We start from the raw sequence: 24,023 nt of genomic DNA on the forward strand, positions 1-24,023 counted from the left end.
GGGTTGATCAACGATGGATCGGATGTTTAGCCTGCGGATGATCTTTGTTAAATTCCGGGAGTACAACTTGCAAACTCACCATCTGTTAATTGATTTCGAAGCAGTGTAGTTTAATTTAAAAGAAATTAGCTGTGGCAGATAATGTACGAACATGGTTTTCCGGCAAAACTGATCATACTGATACGTGCAACGTTTGATGGCTCGAAATCAAGTATTCGGATTGCAGAAGAAGTGTCAACCTCGTTTGTGACCTTAGACGGATTAAAGCACTTTCGAATTTATTGTTCAACACTCGACATAGACATATGCTTCAGAAGTCGGATGTTCGGAATGTATATGACAAACAATGTTTACACATCAAGCAAAAGCTTAAGCTCAGGAATATGTTTTTCTATCATAGTTAGTATATATAATTAAATTAAACTGACTACTCTTCACAGTAAAAAAAGCGATTTTGGTACAATTGTATTCGATTCACTTGCGTTTCGTCACCGAGACGTCCTCACTTATAATTCAAAAAGAATGCTGCTTCAGACGGCGGATCGGTGATACACTGAGCACCTTCATCAGCCCGTGGTCGGCAGTTCTGTTGGTTGATATCGAAGATAAGACCGTCAGCGCACACTTCTTCGCCAATGATGCCACCGTCGAGGCAAATTGAAAAGCTATAACATTCCCCTGCCACGGGTATGTAGTGCAATCCGGACGCCGGGCAGTCCGTGAGTGGCGGGCTTTCTGTGATAACCTGTAATGAAGTTAGTTTGATGTTAGGAAATCATTATTTCGGGGTGTTAGGAAATCATAGTTAGAAAGTTTGTTAGAAAATCATGATTAGAGTTATTTTAGAAATAATTAGTAAAGTAATTAGGATAATAATTCTTGCAACAGGTGACAATTTTAATACCCAGTATAATGTAAACCATCTTGTTTTTTCAATTTTGAGAGCCAATTTACTCAAATCGTTTCGTGCTTTTGATGTTTGGAAACTTTTCTGCTGAAATTCCGAAGAGATCCTCATGGAAACTCAAAAACATTTAGTTCAAATTTTGAAAAATTACAATTGGAAATAGCAATTCATTCTTGTGAAAACTCCGAGTGATTTCTCCGAGGTATTCCTACCAAAGTTCATGAACCAAAAAAATAGTCGCCTAGTATTCTTCCAAGCCTGCTGATAAATTACCATGGTAATACCATGCTGGAAGTGGCTTCTCGACTTTCCTGGCCATTAGGGTGATAATTTCATGTTTTGAGAATGCAAAAATGGTATCATGGCATAGAAACCTTGCAGCTAAGTACTGTTAAAGTGTTGTATGCTGAAACTCGCTGTTGTATTATGAAATTTTGGAAAAATAAACGAAAAATGATGAGACTTTCGCGAAATGGAACAACATTGTTAGAGGCTTCCTCGAAAATAATTTTAACGCCAGCACTGATTTTTCTACATAAATGTCAAGACGTCAGATTGAGAATATATTTCGCCTCCCAGCTCAGAAGACCTGAATTTTCGATCAATGAAAGTCATATATCATATCATCATATATATAATAGCCCTGTTTGTCTGTCCGGTGACTAGCCAACCAGATGCAGCACGCAGTGAAATTCGTACAAAAAATAAAATATTTGACACTTCAATTCTTCAATTCAATTCAATTCAGATGCAAAAAACAAAACCAGTGACAATCTTAGACAACCAGACACAGCATTTTATGAAAAAAATCACAGACAACAGACGTTGATAATTTAGATTTTTTTAATGCATGAATTAATTAACCGTTTATATTGCAAAAAACACTTGCCATGGGCGCTACTGCGTCCACAAATAAACTAGTAATTAAATAATTATAAGGACCCCCTCTCTCTTAGATATGGGACTTCAGGATTTTTCTCAGTCAAATCGTTTATGAACATTCATTTTCAATATCGATCTTAAACATGCATTTTTTCAGAAGGCCGTATTAGACTTAAAAGCAGTTGATTTTCAAAGATTAAAACTGTAATACCCCTGAGTTCTATTTTCTATAGATTAGAACCAGAACCATGGAGCACGAGATTCAAATATGTTTTAAATGTTTTGGTGTATGAATATGTTATTTTTGCTAAAGGCTACGCGTTACTTAATAGCAGCATAATTGTTTTATTTATTGTTTTATCAACACTGCTAAGAAATCTGAATCACAACGTATTTATCACTTATACAAGTGGCTTGTAATTATTTCCAACTAAAACGGTTTTCATACATACATACAAATAAGTTGAACTGTAGGTAGAAAAAATATGTATGTACTCAATAACACCTCTAGGAATAAAGATTTAAATTCTCAAACATTATTGTTTTGAATGAAAATTAACATTGACGTTATAATTATTTCCGATTGCACATCTGTTTTCGATGTCGTGGTGTGGACAAAAACAGGGGTTATTAAAAATGACTGTTATTGATCGGACGAATTGAGATAATTGAGCAAATTGGATCATATTATGTTAGTTGATTGGTTGAAAACTTTCTCGACACCCTACCATAAAAATTTGGTAATGGTAAACTAATAAACAAAAAAGTAATTTTTTTGTTAAATATCTTGGCTGTGCATATGCACAGCATATGTTTCGAAATGGACAAATTGATATGAAATTTGCGAAAAAGAATCCACGTGTCTTGGAGGGACTCGAACCCTCAACCTCCTACTCTCTAGATAGGCGTGATAACCCCTACACAACAAGACCACTTAAAGGTCACGTTTGCGGAAAAGCCATCAGAATCCGAGTACCAACCTCCGCCGCGGTTAGCTCTTTTTTGCAAATTGAATATCTTTCGGATGCTTGATTTGTCCAATCTCCACATGTGCTTTACTATTGTATATCCACAGCCAAGCGAGTGCACATTGTTTATTAAACGAGAGGATCGCACTCCATGCCCCCCCCTGATGGCTTTTCCGCAAACGTGATCTTTAAGTAGTCTTGTTGTGTAGGGGTTATCACGCCTATCTAGAGAGTAGGAGGTTGAGGGTTCGAGTCCCTCCAAGACACGTGGATTCTTTTTCGCAAATTTCAATTAATTAAAAAAGTAATGTTAAACGGTTTTAAAATAAAAATTGTCTTCCTTTTACTTCCACTAATTCGTTTTTTGGTATCTACATCTACACAAATACGTATTTCATCCACCACTTGTGGACATCTTCAGTGTGTTAAAGTCGATAAACAACACACTGAAGATGTCCACAAGTGGTGGATGAAATACTTATTTGTGTTGATACCAAAAAAAGTAATGACATTTCAAACATTTCATAATTTTCACGTTTAGTAAAAAAAAAATTCCGCGTAAATTATTTCGAGAATTGCAGTTTGATGCTGATTTTATTGTTAAGGGCTTTGCGTGATTTAAACAAGTTGTTTCCATGATATTTTGATTTAATTATCTATTAGAAACTTAGACGCGATCCAGTGTTGTGATCAAAAGTATTGATAGTGTCATATTTTCTATTGTATGTGACTGGCGAAAAATTCTCTTAATAACTAAAGACTGTTCAGTTTATAAAGAGGACACTTTGTATTGTCGATGCTTTTAAACCATCAATCTTTTTAGCAATCTGTTTTCTTTTCGTTGAATATCTTCTAGAAATGAAATACAATTATCAACGAAACATTTCTAACTCAGAAAATTGGGATATTCATAACAATCTAAATTTGTTGGATTTTCAACAGCTGTTTCTAGATATCGACAAATCATTGACAGTGTGTTTCTTTCCGATCTTCTTGATGATTTTGTTGACATTTACCGATTTACAATTTCCATACAAACTGTCAAGTTCGCTTATAAAAAAAATCTGTTGAGAAGCTTATGTTTACGCGAAATTCGAGAAGCTTTGACAATTGGCGCCATTTTGTTGGATTTAAACTGTTTTATCTCTTTTCAAAAATTACAGTTGATTGACAGTGTATTATAATATACGATAAAGCAAACTCCATCGAAATTGACCAATCTATCTGCATACTATCGTTATGAAAAAGTGTCCTCTCAATAAACTGAACAGTCCTTAGTAACTAATAACACTAGTTTTGAAAACCTGTTGATAATATGAAACATATAAGAAATCTTATTTTTGTTTAACTAAAAAATCGAGTAAAGAGACTCATCGATCATTCTCTGCAAAACAAATATTCTGGTGCTCATATTAAATGTCAAATCTATGATTATATTTGGGATCTGTTAATTCATTTTTATTTATTTATACATATAATGTTTATACATATAATATACATAATATCGATGAATACATAATTATGGAAAATATGTGAAAATTGTGAAATGTTTGAAATGTCATAACTTTTTTGTTCATTATTTTACTATCACCAAATTTTTATCGTAGATAGTTAATACAACGTCCCTAAAAAAATTACGTTCGTAAAAAGATAGGGCTTTGAGATATTTGAGTTTTTTTGACAAAAATGATATTTTTTAACACAAAAAAACGGTGTACATTTTCTTAAGAATCATCATTTAGTTGTCTAACTTTGCTGAAAAAAATCATAACACCTCATGCAGCTTTTTGAATAATGTTGAACCATTTTCACGTACACCCTTTTGAAAAGTTAGTCGTGACTCAATATGAAGATTTGATATCGAAAAATGACGATTTAGATGAAATTGAAAAACTCAAAGGTGCAGCCCAATCGGGTTGTACACAAAGATGACGTTGAACTACGTAGCTGTATGTAACGTACAGGTTTTCGACTTTTCTGTTCAATGAGACCAAAGCAAGCGTTTTTCAAGTCCAGGGTGAATCTATTTTCGTTCTTTATCCTGTGCTCCTGGAATTGAGTGAACATTACAAACCCTGGTGATGTATATTGTTCATGTTCAAATAATAGAGGATGAACAATTGTTGTATAGAAGCGATGGTAGTTGAACAATAAAGCATGTTTAAGAAGTTGTTTAATAAATGTTATACTGATTGAAATCACCGCATTAGTTCCCTGTTTTGTTGTTATTTGAATAAAGCATCGTATAAAAGTTTAACAAATGTTGCCCTGAAACTTCCCTAGTAGAATGAAGTACAGTTGGATTATTGTACTTTATTCCACAAAAATAAATCCTATTTTGTGTAATCAAGTTGATATTGAATAACATGTTTATGTGATGCTTAATAACATTTGTTAGAATTTGTTATTCAAGAGCGCTGCCGAAGTTATTAGTTGTGAAATAAGTTTAAATAAGTTTACTGTATGATAACTGTTAAAATAACTTACACAGAAAAAAATAATGATAAGTAAACAGTAAATTTCAGTGGATTTTTCTATCTGTGTACTTATTTATTTATAGTGATGTTTTTTGTTCTTTCAAATGTTGTTCAACACAACATAATCGCTGTTGATTCATCATTGTTGACAAAATCAATTATGTCGTATCTGGCTGTGCGGATGTCACTGTGCATTGATTTTTTGTTATAATGGATAAATCTTTCAAAAAGAGTGGTACATATCACCGAAAATTAAAGTGAGTTAGTGAAAAATACCGGTTGTTGTATAGGACGCAAGGAGTACAACACAAAATAGTGGAAAAGGCGGCACTCAAAGCTGTACCACACCCTACGACTGGTATAAAGCTTGTTTTTGATTAATATTATAAAATTATAATAATAAGGCATTGGACTTGATCCGGCGTCTTTCCGGAGCACATTCGCTTGCTTTGGAGGCTCAAATGTTGTTTGCACAATATTTGTGCAATAAATTGTTCTATTTGATGTTGAATAATTTATAACTATATTTAACATGGTCGATTTATATGACCTTGCATGGAGCAGCGGAAGAGCAGGCGGATTTTAATCGTAGGGAGTTGGGTTCGAGCATCGCATCGTTGGAGATTAATTAGTTGAAAAATCGATAGTTCATGCAAGCCATAAACTAATATCAAGATAAAAATTATCTGTAAGAATTAGTCCTCTTTTATTTTTTTTATAAAAAAAGCTTGTTGTGGAAACATGCAATTAGCTTTATTCGAGATATTCCTTACAACAATTGAGATGTATTATAGCCACCAAAATCAACGTTATTCAACTTGTATTCGGGACTTTTCTTAAACTAATGTTGAATAATAGTTTCCTCCAATCTTCTATGTTACATAAACAACAGTATATCAAACAGCCTTATTTGTAAAACATTGAACAAAAGCTTTATTAGTTCGGGTAATAAGCTTTGTAGTAACATGCGTTGAAATAATGTTGATGTTGCTCTTTTCTTGTTTTTGCAGTTGAACAATCGAGGCAAGGTGATAGCTTAAATATTTATTTCAACATGCTTATAGAACTACTGTTGTTGAATAGATTCTCCATTTTTGGGCGAACAAGGTTGGTATAGTAGTATCAAATGCAATAAATCAATTATAATTAAACATACAGCTGAATAGCGTAGCTGTAAGACGTTTCTTCAAACAACAATTGTTTCTTGGGAACACCCTCAAGCAATCACATATCCAAATCATCAATTGATAAAAACTCGCTAGAGAGTAATAATCGTTTGATAATTGTATCTCGATTTGAAGCATTGGTAAATGCTACTATTGAACTTATTTTCCAACATAACACCAAAACACAAGGCCAAACATCCGACTGAACTTCATTATTGACATTAAATTTTTATAAGTTAAGTTTACATTTAAATTATAATTTTGTATTTAGGTAGGTACTATCAATCGATTCCAAAATTTGAGAAGTTTTCGCCGATGACAATTCGCCTACTTTTCATACCTGAGAAGTTATCAAATGATAATTCCAATAATTATCGTATGAGAATGATTCAGCACTGCTGCAACCATCACCGACGCAAACTGAAACATAGACTGAGCACCCGTCACTAAGTCAGACTAAACCCCCGGTGGCTCACTAAATCGTGAAAGCTAGGCAGTCAGCGGTGTTTGGTAGTCATCCTGTGGAGGAAGTCAGAGTAGACGCCACAAAGTAGTACGCTGGGCATAGTGTATCCATTGTATTTGCCAGACAAGGTACATACTAATGCAATGGCGGTCATAGGAAGCTTTTAATAAATACTAATGTAACTAAATAAATGCTAATGGATTACTAAATTGAAAAGCAGGCCAAGTTCCAGCTGGAATGTTGTGCTATGGAAGAAGAAGCTTGCGATGCACTTACAAGAATGACTGATTCGCCGAAACCGATTGCTAAACTGTTAGCAAAGTTTTCAATAGTAAATATTTATCATACATAAATATTGTAGCACACTGTAGTCGGTTTTTTCACACGGAGGGTATGGGCCGCGTAAAATGAAACAACTTAAAAAAACCGCGTAAATCCCAAAATATGTCTGTATGGACAACGGAAATCCCGAAACTCGAGTGAAAAAATCGCATAAAAAGCGAATTTTGTAAAAAAAAAAAAACAGCGGAGAAAAACGACTTCAGTGTACATCGGATATGAAGCGTTGTCTCTCCTTGATCGAATAGTACAAGAAAATTAAAAATCCATCGAGAAACGGCTGAGATATAAACGATTAAAGTCTATCATATTTTCGTGACGTTTTTCGATTTTTTGCAATCGTAAAATCTACCCCAATATAGAAAAGACAGACGTAGTTCTACGTCAAAACTGGCCAAAGTTTCAACTCAATAGAAAACCATGAATTAAAAAAATTCCTTAATTTTGATGCTGTTGCTTGGAATCGCTCTCTTGCAACACAAGATACAGGGGATGTCCAAAATAACTGGGATAGGCAAATTTTTTGCATAATTAGATGTGTTGTAACTATGTCAATTATTATCCGATTTTGACAATTCAGGGATGCCTGAACTAGAAACCAAAGGTCAAAGCCGTCAGTGGTCCATTTTATATTCATACCTCACTTCCTGATAGAAAACCATGAAAAACGAACCGTCGAATGACCAGTTTTGGCGCTAAAACTGAAATGTCCTCTTCTACAGGTTCCCCGGGGACAATCCGTAGGTCCCGGAATCGGTCAAATCCGTCATTGGTCCATTTTATATTCGTACCTCGCTTCCTGATAGAAAACCATGGAAAATGAACCGTCGAATGACCATTTTTGGCGCTAAAACTGAAATGTTCCCTTCTACAGGTTTCCCGGGAACAATCCGTAGGTCCCGGTAGCGGTCAATGCCGTCAGTGGTCCATTTTATATTCATACCTCGCTTCCTGAAAGAAAACCATGAAAAACGAACCGTCAAATGACCAGTTTTGGCGCTAAAACTGAAATGTCCCCTTCTACAGGTTCCCCGGGGGCACCCCAGCGACTTTAGGATCCGTCTTTTTAATTGGTTTTACATAATTGACGTATCAAAAGACTTTTAGAATGTTATCATAATGGAAGATTGGTCAAAAAGCTTGATTCAAATGAATTTATGGCCTGGTCCCTTTTAAAACTCCCGATCGGCACCGATTTTAAACCAATGGCCATATCTCACTTGATCCGGTCCGATTTCGAATTTCAACATATGGTTCCAATCAGAAAGAGCCCTACTTTATTTGTGGTTACAAATATTATTCTGTTTTTAACCACAACTTATCCTAATACCCACCATAAATTCACGGTTCTGAACCTACCATCGAAAAACCCGGAATATCTCCGGTATCCGATAACCATGGTCGGTTCCATAGACATATGGTGAACCTACATTAAATTTCTAGTTCAGGCATCCCTGAATTGTCAAAATCGGATAATAATTGACATAGTTACAACACATCTAATTATGCCCAAAATTTGCCTATCCCAATTATTTTGGACATCCCCTGTATGTTCATATTCATGCAATGGCGAGCATAGGAAATCTTTCAGTTAACAATTGAGGAAATGCTAATAAAATACTGACGCGCAACCAAAAAACACGTTATGTCGAAACTCATCTACCCGAATTCCATTTTGCCGAATTGGATATTTAGTTGAAACGGTTATTAGGCTGAAAACGGTTTGGGCGAAAGTGGCATACCGCTGAAGAGAACATATGGTCGAATGGGTGATTCGGCTGAAATAGTCGTTTGACAAAAAAATATGTCATTTGTCCGAACGGATCATGCAATTGTAAATGTCGTGTGCTGAACTGGTCATATGCCCAACAATGTCGTTTGATCGAACAATAGTGAATGTGCAATAGGGTGGCTCAAATTAGTATGGAAAAAACTTTTTTCAAATTTTTTGATGGGCCGCCCTCTTATTCGGTTCTATCTGATGCCCTGATGCTCTGGACAAAATTTCAGCCAAATCGGTTAACGTTTGGGCGGTGCTAAACTCATTGGAAGTTTATATGCAAAAATGTATGTAGAAACCATGTAGAGCCCTCCTTAGCCGTGCGGTAAGATGCGCGGCTACAAAGCAAGACCATGCTGAGGGTGGCTGGGTTCGATTCCCGGTGCCGGTCTAGGCAATTTTCGGATTGGAAATTGACTCGACTTCCCTGGGCATAAAAGTATCATCGTGTTAGCCTCATGATATACGAATGCAAAAATGGTAACTTGGCTTAGAAACCTCGCAGTTAATAACTGTGGAAGTGCTTAATGAACACTAAGCTGCGAGGTGGCTCTGTCCCAGTGTGGGGATGTAATGCCAATAAGAAGAAGAAGTATGTAGAAACATCCAAAAACAGTGAACTGCAATTAGACGGAATTGGGAATTCAAAAAAATATATAATTGATCTCATAAAAGTGTTTATTGAATTGTGCAAATGTTGCTGAGGCTGCTAACAACCTGTCGCGACCTGTCAACAACTGCTGATGACTATTGCAGGATTTCCAATTACCCCCGAGCTGCATGCAGCGCGTTGGTTCGGAGAAATCGTTCCACGAACTGAAATGTGAAGGTAGAAACTGTTGTTGACTTCAGGAGCTAAAATTCGGTTCGCCCATTTGTTTTGACTAGACGACAGGTTCTGAAGATTGTAGTTGACGACTGCCCCACTCCTCTTGTTGGTTGTTGGGGCGAGGCTAGGGAAGGCTCCTCCGTTGTGGGTTTGAAATTCACAAATTAGTCACCGTCTGCATGCGTCTGCACCGCTGCATTCGTTGGCATAACAAAAGTCTGTTTCTGCATTGTATTACACCGCGGCAATTAGATATAAGAATTTTAATAAACGCCACAAGCAATCGGTATTAATTTCAGAAGACTAAAATTTGGCCAAATTTTGCCTATGTCAACCTTTTTGTATAACCCTTGTATGTTGATTCACGACACATGAAATACATTTTTTGGAAATTAAACATAGGGTTACGGATGGTATTCCAAGCAGGGTCCAATTTTTGTCAAAACTCCAGTTGCAGCGAGTTAAAATTGAAGTTGAAGATGCAATTGCGGAAAACTAGACAAATTAGACAAAAGAACGCAAGTAAGTCGAAAAAGTCCGCTCTTTCAGTCAATACAGCCAGAAATTGATGTAAATTTATATTTATTTTGATGCACATATTAGGAGCATAAATATAAACGCAAAAACAAACGAACGCACTGTAATTTCAAATCATAATCAATTTAAAATTACACAATCGTGTAAAAATTAGGCAAATTTCGTTGAAATTTGAATAAAAATAAATTTTAATTTACATGATGGTTGTGACTACATCACATATACACAGAAAAAAATATTGAAAAATAAACAGCGCGTAAAACTTGACATGCGGAAATTTACGCTATTCTACGCTGAAATGCTCCTCTTCATAACAAGATTGCTTACAACTTGTCTGCAATATTGACGATTCACGTCAAATATTATGTATACAATAGTAGACTGTATCCTGTATGGGATTACGCTAATAATGGCGTTCCATTTATGTGCATGATTTTTCGCTTAAATTTCAGTGGATTTTTCTATTGTGTAGTTTACTTAAACATTAGAATTTTTTTACATATCGTTTAATTTTCATTATTTTTTTCTGCACGCAGAAGAATCTTGCAAGATTGAAACAACTATTTCGATTGTTGCACCAAACTACGTGCATATTGTTGTTTCAATCTTCAACATTGTTGTTTCAACGAATTGAATATTATTGTTGTTTCAATCGTGCATCGCATGATTGAAATAATAATAATATCGTTGTTCTGACAACTATTTCGTAATATGAAAAACCTGTAGAAACTGATCAACATAAATCATTCTGTCTACAAGAAGCAAGTATGGAGCAGAGGTAAGGTGGATGACTCTTACTCCCCTTGTAACTAGTTCGATTCTGCTTTTGTCACATTTTCTTATTTTGTTGATATCATCGTAGTGTCGATAAAGTAGTTTCGTAGCATTTTCGAAAGTGAAAACAACCATAAAAATAGTTGTTTTCTGATGTAATATTTGACAGTGACAGCTGAAAAGAATGGTTGAAACAAATATATCCGATAGTTGAATCAATTATCGCGTATGCCATAAGACGAGTTTCTACATACCCATTGGATTCCACCACTTAATTGTATCTTGACAGATACGTACGATACGCTCAAAATAATTTTCGTAACAATATCGCGTATGGTTGATTCAACCCTATTTGTGGTTGTATCAACCAAAAATATTGCTATTCATAAATCAATGCAAAAATATTGTTGATTGGAAGCAGAATCAGGTTGATTCTACCACATATTTTTCTTCGTGTGTGTAATAAAAGCTGCTGCGTTAATGCTTGTGTTCATTTCACCTTCTTCGAGGCAGAATCAAATCGTCCGTCCAGGAATATACAGTCAACTTTCGTTCGTTGGGCTAAACCCGTAGCCCACTTAGTGAAAGGCTTTCATTAGTTGGGCTAAGATGTCAAAGCTGAAAACGTATTGATGAGCGCATCGATCGTTTGTTATTATCGCGATCATTGCAGAAACGTTCATAAGTTTTTTCGATTCATAAAAAGTTAAATTTATTATTTTGATTGTTGAACTTGTTTTCGATTTGTTCTTGGGTAAGTATTTATTTACATAGTAAGTTTTATTTGCAAGGATTTATTGAGTGTAGCTGAGGATTTATTGAGTGTAGCTTAAGCTGAAAAATGGATAACACCCAAGCAAAAATGAGCAAAAAACGAAAAAAATACCGTGTCGACATTAGTGGAAAAGGTGCGCATAATAGAAGATTTTAAGTCTGGAGGTGGAACGCACGATACGCTAGGGAAAAAATACGGTATAGGTTCTTCTACTGTAACCAGGATTATTCTGAAAAAGGAAACGATTCGGGCAGCAACGGAGAAATTTACCGAATATGGGGTGAAAAACCGAAAGACTTTGAGGGAGCAGAGGTTCCCTTTGATGGAAGAAGCTCTCTATGTCTGGATTCTCCAGCAGCGACAGACTGTTAACGGTGGAAATCCTGAAAACTAAAGCGGAACTTTTGTTCATGCTGTTGCAGGATAAAGGGCGCTACGTCGTGCACAAATTTTCAGCTTCAGACGGTTGGATGCATCGCTTCAAGCAGCGGTTTGGATTGCGGGTTTAAACCGTAGACGGTGAAAAGGCTTCTGCAGACGTTGGAGCGTACCTGAACTTTAAAACGATTCTACAAAAGAAAATTCATGATATGCAGCTATCGAACTCTCAGGTTTTTAATGCAGACGAATCTGCACTTTTTATCAAGCTCTTGGCTACCCGTTCCGTCATTACGCACACTGAAACCATGGCGAGTGGTCGGAAGCAGAATAAAACCAGGTATACGTTCATGCCATGTTCAAATATAAACTGATCGCTTAAGCTTCAATTGCTGTTTATTGGAACAGCTGCAAAGCCACGGGGACTGAACACAGCAACACTACCCGTATTGTATTGTCATTCCAAAAAAGCTTGGATGACCAAACTGTTTTTTCGTCATTGGTTCTATGAGGAATTTGTCTTAGGGGCCCCATACACGCCCCCAGAAAATTTGGCTCGGTCGGAGTAAAGTCGGACCGTCTGTGGGCAAGTTGTACTGTTCAACAGTCGTACAACTTACCCACAGACGGTCCGACTTTACTCCGACCGAACCAAATTTGCTAGGGGCGAAGTCAAAGTTGTACAACATGTCGGAGCGTATGTGGGACCCCTTAGAACCAAAGGCATTGCTCGTGCTTGACAATTGTACCAGTCATTACGATCTAGACGATCCTCTGCACAGTGATGACCGGCTGATTCAGGTTATTTACCTTCCTCCAAATGTCACCTCTGAGTGTCAGCCAATGGACCAATCGGTTATCAATGAAGTGAAGCGGAAGAACAAAAGAAAACTGATGTTGAAGCTGATCTTGGAAAACGAGCATCTGACATTTGTAGATCGCTTGAAAAAGATCACCCTTCAGCAGTGCATCACATGGTTGGCCTCTTCTTGGGATGAAATTTCCGCGAAAACCATCCGGAATTCTTCCGCGAATTAATCGATGGTTTACCAAACGATACTGCCGACGAAGGGACGAACGCAGACGATGCGGAATTCAAAACACTCATTGCGAGTATCGACAATCTTTCAGGGATGACCACATCTGACGAAGATATCGATCTGTGGATGAAGGATGAAGTATATGACGCTGAACATAATCCAGATTGGGTCACCAGTGAAGTGTTTTCAGACGAGGAGATTTTGTCATCCGTCCTTCATATAGGTCAACCAAAAATGCACGAGGAGTGGTGGGAAGAATCGACAGAGAACAGTAACAACTCTCTTGATACTTCGGCTATAAATACCGCAGATCCAGAATTTGCAGACGCAAGTAAGTCACTTGATTGCGTAATTCGTTTTGTAAAGCACGATGCAGCAGAAGTTTGTCGTTTGGACGCTCTACGCACAAACTTATTGAAGCGGAATGACTAAAACGAACGTGTTGAAGAATTTTGATATTGGATTGAAATTTCCGCTGTTTTATTTTAATTATGAATTTGAAATAAACTTGCTTTTAAATTGTTTTAATTGGCTATTCAAGTTGTACAGCCCCGAACCCCTCGACAGAAATTTGACACTGTCAGAAAAGACGTTTGACTTCGATGTAAGTGGGCTGTAGCCCAACTAACGGGAGCCCAGTTTTAACGAAGCCCACTTATAGATAGCCCAACAAACGAAATTCGACTGTACTATAATAAACACAATTTGGCCAGGTTGTGTCATTTTCCAGAACCAGAGCGAAGTGCGTAATATGTGAAATATACTATTATTTGTATGAAAAGTAACTTTACAACATGCTGGGCATTGCACTAGCTGGTATTTTCACGCATGGGACATATTCTTCTCACCTTCCCGCAGCATCACTGTGCGCCGGTCCGTTTGTCAGAGTTTTGGTCGGTGGCGTTTTCAGCGTTACGCCGAAAGATATTTTAGCCGGCGGCGGCGGCGTGAATCGGCGTGGCGATGTTTATTACGTTTGTTTAAGATTTTTTTGCCTTTTTTGGGTTGTTTCCAAAATATTAACGGAATAATCTTTCGAATTTCGAATAAAAAATCTGATGAACTTCTCCAGAAATTCTTTACGTTTTTTCAAAATATTCGTTTGGAAATAATTTTCGGATTTTCCAAGGGAATTCTTCGGGTTTTCCAAGAATTCTTTGGAAATGCCAACAGAAGCTCTCTGGAATTCCCCAAAAAAAAATGTTTGGAGATTCAGCAGGAAATCCGTTAATGTTGCGTATTTTTTGAAATGCACACAGAAAATTCTTCATAATTGTAGAAGAATGCGGCTGGTAGAATAAGTGTTTTAACGTTTGCTTGCTCAGTCTAAAATAATTAGGACGGATAGTTTAGCATGGCCAACGGTAAAACAGAAAGTTCTTCAGAATATCCGCGGGAGACTCTAAGGAGTTTTCAACGGAAAGTTCATTAGAATCCGCGGATAATTGTTCAAAATATAGATCTCAGTAGGAAAATCTTTGGATGTCTACGAGAAATTCTTTGTATAGTAGACGTTCGATAACTACGAGTAATTTAACTGCAATGCTTTTAAATTGCAATTCGATAGTTGCAACAGTTTTGCAGTTATCGGACCGCTGAACTTCAAAACGATGTAAAAATCGATGATAGCTGCATTACGCTGCACATGACAACCGTTTGATGTCTAGAAAGACATTCGCTAAATGAAACTTAAACATGTTGCAGATATCTAACAATGAGTGCATAGTCCATAAAAAAATTCTTGGGAAATTACATTTACTGAAATCAAAATACGGCCAGAATGGTAATTTGGCCGAAAAAGTCATTTTCCCTAACAGGTCGTTTGGCCGAATTGTTCATCAGCCCGAAAATGCCATTTGGCCGAAAGGGGCTGTCCATAAACCACGTAGACTCTTGAGAGGGGGGGAAGGGGTTCCGAAAAAGTCTACGTTAGTCTACGAAGGGAGACGGGGGGGTAAACAAAAAGTCCACGTAGCCTTTTTTATTTTTTTTATTACAATTTATGCAGCAGCTTTGTGGGAAGTTCACTTAAAGCCAAAATTCATCTAACCAAATCTTATTAAGCCGTATTAAACGTATATCCGAAACTGTTATCAGGTCAATAATGGTTTGTCCGAAAATGTATTTTGGCCGAAAGAGACATATAGCCGAAAAGGGACATTCGGCTGAACTGGTAATTTGGCCGAAAAAAATGTTAGACCGAATAGATCATTTGACCGTTTGGTAGGAATGGTCATTTGGCAGAAAGAGCCATTTGGCCCGAAAATGTTTTTTCTGCAAAACAATCCTTTCGGCCAAACGACATTTTCTGCCAAATGACCTATTCGGCTAAACGACTTTTTGGCAAAAAAAATCTTAAAAATCAAATATACTTTTCGCAGAAAACGCCATTTTCTAAAATGATTCAAAACACCCATGGACATTTAATCTTTATGCCAAATGACCTTCGTCTTGTTAATTGGCATTACATCCCCCACTGGGGCATTGCCGCCTCGCAGCTTAGTGCTCATTACGCACTTCCACAGTTATTTACTACGAGGTTTCTAAGCCAAGTTAAGCTAAGTATATCATGAGGCTAACACGATGATTACTTTTATGCCCAGGGAAGTCGAGACAATTTCCAATCCGAAAACTGTCTAGACCGGCACCGGGAATCGAACCCAGCCACCCTAAGAATAATGGTCTTGCTTTGTAGCCGCGCATCTTACCGCACGGCTAAGGAAGGCCCCATGCGAAATGACCATTATTACCAAAGTGCAGTTTTGGTCCAATAATCTATGCGGTCTAACGACTTTTTCGGCCAAACGGCATTTTCAGCCAAATGACCTGTAAGGGCAAACAGTTGTTTCAGTCAAATTACCAGTACGGCCGAATGTTCCTTTCGACCAAATTACATTTTCGGTCACACCATTTTCGACTTAATGATAGTTTAAGATAAACGTTCATTTTAGCTCGACTAAATGGAATTTGGCTATAAGAAACTAAAGATTTTTATGTTGAAATCTACATTTTTGGCAATCTTCCGCGAAAGCTTTGAAGAAATTTGTGGTGGACTCGACCATCGGTCTACCACTACTGCAACCAACACTTTGTGTACTCACACTTTATAATGAACAGCATTACACTATACCTATCCACATTATCACAGCACCTATGCACACCCGAAATATTGTAAATATATTTAGTAATTAACTGACCATCAACCAGAGCGAATCTCTACCGTGTCCGAAAGTTACGAGTTATTTCCCTTTGGGTTGGAAATTGATATCTCCTCCCAAATTTGGTGACCCCGACCGAACAGTTTCGAATAATTCTATCCGCGAAACGCGAAACAGAACTTCTCGTACAAAAAGTCGCCGCGAGTGATTCGAAAAATGGCAGGCGATGATGATGTTAAGCCTAGCACAAGCCAACAAGTGATTGCAAAAATCGACTATCCGCCATTCGACGCCGAGGACATCGAAACGTGGTTTCTTTGTGTCGAAGCTGCATTCACAGTGAATCAAGTGAGGCACGATAGAACAAAGTACAATGCCGTCATCGTTGCACTCGGTTCGCGCGCGAAATTCTTCCACTCCACTCTGATTAAGTGCAACGAATCCACCGAGAATGACCGTTACGAAAAGCTCAAAGCAGCCGTGCTAGAACATTTCCAGCCGTCGGAAATGCAACGCCTAACCAGCTTGTTATCCGGCATGGTACTTGGCGATCAGAAACCCAGTGTGCTTCTTAGTGATATGCGTCGTTTGGGGGGTCAAGGCTGTACCGACAGTGTCCTTTCGAATCTGTGGCTTCGTGCTCTACCGAATACAGTGCGTTCGATAATTGCCGCCATGCCAAAGGCAAGTCTCGATGAACAAGCTACAGTTGCTGACAAAATAATGGAAGCCCCGTGCAGCGAAGTGTCCGTAGTGAAGTGTCCTGAACCGCCGGCTACGCCCACTCTCGAACAAAGAATCGACGCTCTAACCCGTCGTCTGGATGAAGCGTTGGCGGGAAATTTCAGAAGTCGTGATTCTAAACGAAATCGTTCGCGCAATCGTCCTTTTCATTCACGACAAAGAACGCCATCGCAATCGAGAGCTAACAATCGGTGGATATGTTGGTTCCACTACCGGCATGGCATTAGAGCTCAAAAGTGTGAGAAGCAAAAAGGTGACAATGAAAACGTTCCGTGCATTTTTTTCGACGGAAAACTACCCGTGTACTCCCGTCCACGGAACAATTAGCTAAGTGTTCTCCCATCATCGCGCCATCGCCAAACCCAACATCCAGTGTTAGTGTGTACCAGTCTTCGAAAATTCAACGAATTCACGTCCGCGATGAGAAAACCTCCAAGCAGTTCCTGATAGACACCGGCGCTGACATTTCAGTGTTACCTCCCTCGCCCCGAGAACAGCTCCAGCCCACCAGCGCAAATCAACTGTTTGCCGCCAACGGTAGTCCAATCAAAACCTACGGTACGAAGCGTTTAACAATTGATATTGGCCTCCGCCGATCATTCGTTTGGGTGTTCACAATCGCCGAAGTAAAATCTCCGATAATCGGTGCCGACTTTCTTAAGCATTACGATTTACTTGTGGACCTTCGACGGAACAAACTCATCGACAACACCACACGCTTGGAAGTCAACAATGTCAACGCTGCAACCGAGCCCCTAATTTCAACGTACGACGTGAACATGCCTTTCGCCGACCTGATGAAAGAGTTCAACGATATCACCGTGTTCAACATGAACCATCTGCCAAGCCAAACTAAAACAGTGCATCAAATTATCACCACTGGACCCCCAGTATTCTGCAAGCCCCGTCGGCTTCCGATCGACAAGCTCAACGAAGCAAAAGCCGAGTTCAGATTCCTCGTAGAACAGGGGATCTGCCAGCCCTCGAAAAGCTGTTGGGCAAGTCCGCTTCATATGGTGCGAAAAGCAAACGGCAAGTGGAGACCGTGCGGCGACTATCGCAATTTGAATGCTATTACCGTCCCCGATCGCTACCCGGTCCCACACATACAAGATTTTTCTAATATCTTGCATGGCAAACACATTTTTTCGTGTATAGACCTTCAGCGTGCGTACCACCAAATCCCCGTCGCACCAGAAGATATTCCCAAAACTGCGATAACCACACCATTCGGCCTGTTCGAATTCAAATACATGACATTCGGACTTCGTAACGCCGGTCAGACCCTACAACGACATCTACACGAGATTCTCGGTGATTTGGATTTCGTCTTCCCCTACGTAGACGATCTTTGCATCGCTTCGGAAACCATGGCTGAGCACGAACAACACTTGAGAATCGTGTTCGAGCGACTACGCAAAAATGGTCTCATTATCAATCCAGGAAAATGTCAAATCGGGCTTCCCGAAGTCGATTTTCTGGGACATCAGATCACCGCCGATGGAATTAAACCAAAACCGGCAAAAGTGGCAGCAATCATGGAATTTCCAAAGCCCACTACTGCACGACAGCTGAAAAGGTTCCTGGGTGCAATCAATTTTTATCGTCGCTTCATACCTCGTGCCGCCGAAGTTCAACATATACTGCAAGCGATGATAACTGGCAACGTAAAGAATGATAAAACTCCACTCGTGTGGAATACTATTACAACAAACGCGTTCGAGAAGTGTAAAAAAGATCTCTCCGATGCCGCACTACTCGCTCACCCGTCGGTGGTTGCCTCGCTCGCTCTTGAAGTCGATGCCTCCGGTACTGCTATAGGCGCCGTTCTACATCAAATCAACGAAACTGGCCGCCAACCACTCGGATTTTTTTCCCGAAAGCTCAACGGCAGTCTTCTCAAGGCAAGCACATATGATCGCGAACTATATGGTATGTATGCAGCAGTCAAACACTTTCGAGATGTATTGGATGCCCGAGTCTTCTGTATATATACGGACCATAAGCCCCTCGTCTCTGCGTTTCTTCAACGACCCGAGAAAGCAAGCCCAACACAGCTGCGAAGACTAGCCTACATAAGCGAGTTCACCACTGATATTCGACATGTACCCGGATCAGACAACAAGGTTGCAGACATGCTGAGCAGATTGGAATCGATTACATCTACCAACGAAGCCATCGATTTCTCCGCCTTAGCTGAGCAACAGAAGAACGATCCAGAATTACAAGCCTATCTAGAAGATCCTCCTGCGAACACTACGTTGAAGTTGAAATCTTTTAGTTCTCCACTTTCAAATACCCCCGTGATGTGCGACACTTCCACCAACGCAATTCGTCCATTCGTACCTGTAGCTTTCCGAAAGCAAATTATCAAAACATTACACAGCGCATCCCATCCCGGTGTGCGCGCGACGACTCGTCTGGTAATCGATCGGTATGTGTGGCCCTCCGTTCGACGAGATTGCAGAGACTTCGTGAAATATTGCATACCGTGTCAGAAGTCTAAGACACATAAACACAACAAGACACCGATTACCCCGATCACCATCCCAAGCAGCAGATTTTCGCATGTGCACATGGACATCATCGGGCCGCTACCACCATCATATCAGATGGGAACGCATATTGTCTCACGATGATAGATAAGTTCACCCGGTGGCCCGAAGTGATCCCTATCTCCAATATTACAGCCGCCACAGTCGCCAAAGCATTCGTCGGTGGATGGATATCTCGATTCGGCGTACCCGAGAAAGTCACCACCGATTTGGGTAGACAATTCGAGTCGGATCTGTTTCGCACACTTGCGAAAACATTCGGCATCCAACATCTACGAACGACGCCCTACCACCCACAGGCCAACGGGCAGATAGAGCGTACTCATCGTCAGCTCAAAGCGGCAATCAAATGTTATGACACCATTAAGTGGACGGAAACTATTCCTCTCGTCTTGCTTGGTATGCGTACGGCAGTTAAAGAAGACCTCCAATCGTCTGTAGCTGAATTGGTTTACGGAGCAACTCTCCGGCTGCCGGGAGAATTCTTCGTCGAGTCCAAAAGCTCGAAACCATCACACGAATTCATCAGTGATCTGCGGAAAGTAATGGCTCAAATTCGTCCCACACCAACAAGCAACCACGCTAGGCCTTCTACATTCGTGCAAAAAGACCTAGCTATGTGTACCCACGTCTTCGTGCGAATCGACGCAATTAAACCACCACTTTCGCACCCGTTCGATGGACCATACCGTGTATTGCGCCGTCGAAAAAAGGTTTTTGTAGTGGACATCAACGGTAAGCCATCACCTATATCCATCGATCGTCTCAAAGCCGCATTCGTACACTGCAACGAAGATGAAAACACCACACAATCAACCGATATCAGCAGAACTACTCCGACTGTTCCCGATTCCCCAGTGTATGCAACTAGATCGGGCCGTCGTGTTCATATTCCCCGCCAATATTGGAAAGTCTAAGGGGGAAGTACTGTGGTGGACTCGACCATCGGTCTACCACTACTGCAACCAACACTTCGTGTACTCACACTTTATAATGAACAGCATTACACTATACCTATCCACATTATCACAGCACCTATGCACACCCGAAATATTGTAAATATATTTAGTAATTAACTGACCATCAACCAGAGCGAATCTCTACCGTGTCCGAAAGTTACGAGTTATTTCCCTTTGGGTTGGAAATTGATATCTCCTCCCAAAAATTCATGCACTGATCTCATGAAAATTCTGTAAATAGTCTAAGTCCGTAAAAAGATATATTTTTGTGTTTAAAACACTTTAAGAAAAATTTTAGGCTAAGCAACCCCTTTTACTGAAAATGCAACATTTCAGAAGGAATCAATCCAAAACGTCAGCCTTATATATTAACTGTCAAAAGTTGGAATGAAGTACCCTTCGGTGTTTTGCTAGTGAGTTTGAAACCATATTATACCACTTTATTCTGTACGTCAAACAAGACCGAAAATGTCGTGGAAGCATTTTCCATCTGCTTTTAAATTTCAAATTAAACAATGTCCCTTTTGATTTATGAATCGGAAAAAAACCTGACGCGTTTTAAATGATTAGCTTCATCGTATTCTGAAAGAATATCGAATATCTATTCTTCATTTTAGGACCTAATTAATCTAGATTGAAAATTTCGTGTTAATTCCGAAGAATACTCAAAACAGAAACCCAACAGGAACTTTCAGCGTTCATTCCGAATCTTTTCTTGTAGAAATTTAAAACAACTTCTCGTGAAAATTCTGAAGAGATTCTCATGTAAAATCCGACGAATTTTACGTTGAAATACAAAACTACTTTCTTAGGGGAATCCATTGAGCTCTTCTTGGTAATTCCAAAGAATTCTCGAAATTTCAAAGTAACTGGAAAAACTTAAAGCACAGAGAAACAGACGTCACATTCAACATATGTTTCATCGTACACCTTTTTAACGGTTTATTTAATTTTTTGTAGGTGGTCAATCGGTCACCGATGGCGCTTTCATCGATTTTGCTTGTGTTTGACGTTTGCACACTACCGCCATCTGGTTGCCGCTTGGCCACTCACCGGGATTTTAGCATTGGGGGACAATGTTTTCGTGACGATGATTTTGATTGCATTTTGTTCTAAGTGAGACGTCTGTTTCTCTGTGCTTAAAGTATTTCCTGAGGAAGTTGGTCAGTTTTTTTAGGTAAAATTCAAAAGATTCTTCCATTAATGTAGTGCAAATATCCCAAATAACCAAATCAGCCGAACGAAACTTTCTGACCAAATGACGCTTTCTGAAAAACGACCATTCGGCCAAATTGCAAATTCTAATTGAGCAATCTGGTAACCGGATTGTTTCAGTCAAAAAAACTGTTTGACCAAATAATTTTTTTTGGCAAAACAACTTTAGGCTAGATAGTATTTTTCCAAATGTTTTTTTCAGCCAAACGAAATATTCGGCCAAACAACTTTCAGCCTTGTGGTCGTCAGCCAAATGGCTTTCTGCCGAACGACCTTTTCCGTTCAAAAATTCAAGTTCAACAAGATTTTTTTTGATTTCAACGGGAAATCCTTCACAATTTCCACACGATCTTTTCTCAGTTTTCACGGATTTTTCAAAGTTTTCAAAATTTAATAAAAAAAAATTTCATTGTTTTTTCAAGAAAATCATTGGTATCTTCACGAAAAATTAAATTCTCTCTAGTGTCAACGTGATGTTGTAGAGATCAATCAGGAAATTCTACGGAAATTTCACTGAATCTGCGGAATTTCCACTGAAAATTCTGCGGACTTCTTCAAATTTTAAATGGCGGCGCGCCGGTGCAAAAATGTCGGCGGCGGCGGCGTGCCAAAAACAGTCGGCGATGGCTGCGTGGTGCGGCGGCACACACCTCTATCTAGCAATAATTGTTACATCCCATTCCTGCAACCAATTCCCATTTTCTTCCACTTTTACGCTTCGAAACACATCCCCACCCCATTCAACTTGTAACATACATACCTCACACTCCACATTGGCCTCTAAATCACACCGCCTGTTCACTGGATCGAATAGTAGCCCAGGGTTGCACGAATGTGGTCCATTCGCCACTCTGTTGAAGCAAATGTAGTATTGGGAGCAGTCCCTAGGATCTGGCACCATAGAGGCAACACTCGGATTAACACTATTCGGGCAAACACTTTCTTCACAGTCCACATTTGCCTCTAGATCACATCGTTGTGCTGCAGCATCGAACATTAGCCCCACCGAACACTCTCTCAGGAATCCGACCCCGTTGACACAAAGCGTATATTTGCGACATTCATTCTCGATCGGGAAAAACTCCGTTACGGCGTTGGATGCTTCCACATCCTCGGTTTCCCCACCAACGCAAAGCAGGCAGATCACATTCCACGGATTATCGCAAAGCTGACCTTGATCGTTGAAGTGGAACCCCTCTGGACAGCGTCCAGGCACTGGTGTTTGTCGTATGCACGTGAAAAATGCAGAACAATCCGTGAAATCGGCGATGAACGCACCGTCTGGCCTACCGATACAGCGGTTGGCCTCCGAGAAAGGTATTAAAACTGCCACCGCAAGGAAGGTTAGTACAGTTAACCTACACATTGTGCTACGAAGACGCTTCTGCTAGGCCGACTCTATCGTAAATGGTCACCTACCGACGACGCACTTCTCTAAATTAATTCCAGGGGGCTTATTATCCAGCGAAGCCATATAAGCTTTTAAACAAATCAGATAAAAAGTGATAATCTCTAGCAATGTGATAAGACACAGGGATTATTTGTTTGATAACTTAGCAGTCACCGTGACCGAAAAAAGGGCAAATCGAAAATTCCTGCAAAAAAGATTCGCAGATATCTCTCAGCGTGTGATATACGAATGTACTTTGGCGATTTTGGCTAAGGTTGATTGACGACTTCCGGCTGGATTATCTGATAAGCAATCAATGAAATGCGTTTCCATTGTTAAAGCCGGTCATTTTGACTTGTAATTGATAACGATAACTAATCTCATGTAAACTTACAAGGAATCGTATACCAATCAACAGATATGTATACACACGAATCTGTTTTAACACGATTTTTTTTCGCTAGTAATTTTGATCGTGTGTCTTTGCAACACGTTTCATAAAATCCTAAATAATTAAAAGAAAATCACATGGTAATTAATATGCGTTAAACATTTAGGATGAGTGTAAAATTAGAAAATGTAAATCGTGAAAAAGCAGTATCCAGTGTAGTTACCAGGTCTTTTTTTTACGCGGTTGATCTGTACGTTGTACACTTTTAAACAATGCTTAAATTCTCTTTTAAT

At 39.2% G+C, this 24,023-nt stretch overlaps 1 protein-coding gene across 1 annotated transcript; it reads right to left on the minus strand.

The window, feature by feature from the left end:
* Positions 1 to 422: 422 nt before the first annotated feature.
* Positions 423 to 23,330, minus strand: LOC134220481 (peritrophin-44-like). The gene is made up of 2 exons (XM_062699542.1): positions 22,710 to 23,330; positions 423 to 745 (listed from the first exon to the last, which is right to left on the minus strand). Exons 1-2 carry the CDS (start codon positions 23,313 to 23,315, stop codon positions 503 to 505), a joined length of 849 nt encoding a protein of 282 aa, XP_062555526.1. The 5' UTR covers positions 23,316 to 23,330; the 3' UTR covers positions 423 to 502.
* Between the last annotated feature and the right edge of the window lie 693 nt (positions 23,331 to 24,023).

Source organism: Armigeres subalbatus, chromosome 3 (genome assembly GCF_024139115.2).
Source record: "Armigeres subalbatus isolate Guangzhou_Male chromosome 3, GZ_Asu_2, whole genome shotgun sequence".
Taxonomy (NCBI): Eukaryota; Metazoa; Arthropoda; class Insecta; order Diptera; family Culicidae; genus Armigeres; species Armigeres subalbatus.

Coding starts and splice junctions, on each gene's coding strand:
- LOC134220481 (XM_062699542.1), bottom strand. CDS start 23,315: ATGTGTAGGTTAACTGTACTAACCTTCCTTGCGGTGGCAGTTTTAATA. Junction 746..22,709: donor AGGCCAATGTGGAGTGTGAG/GTATGTATGTTA, acceptor ACTTCATTACAG/GTTATCACAGAAAGCCCGCC.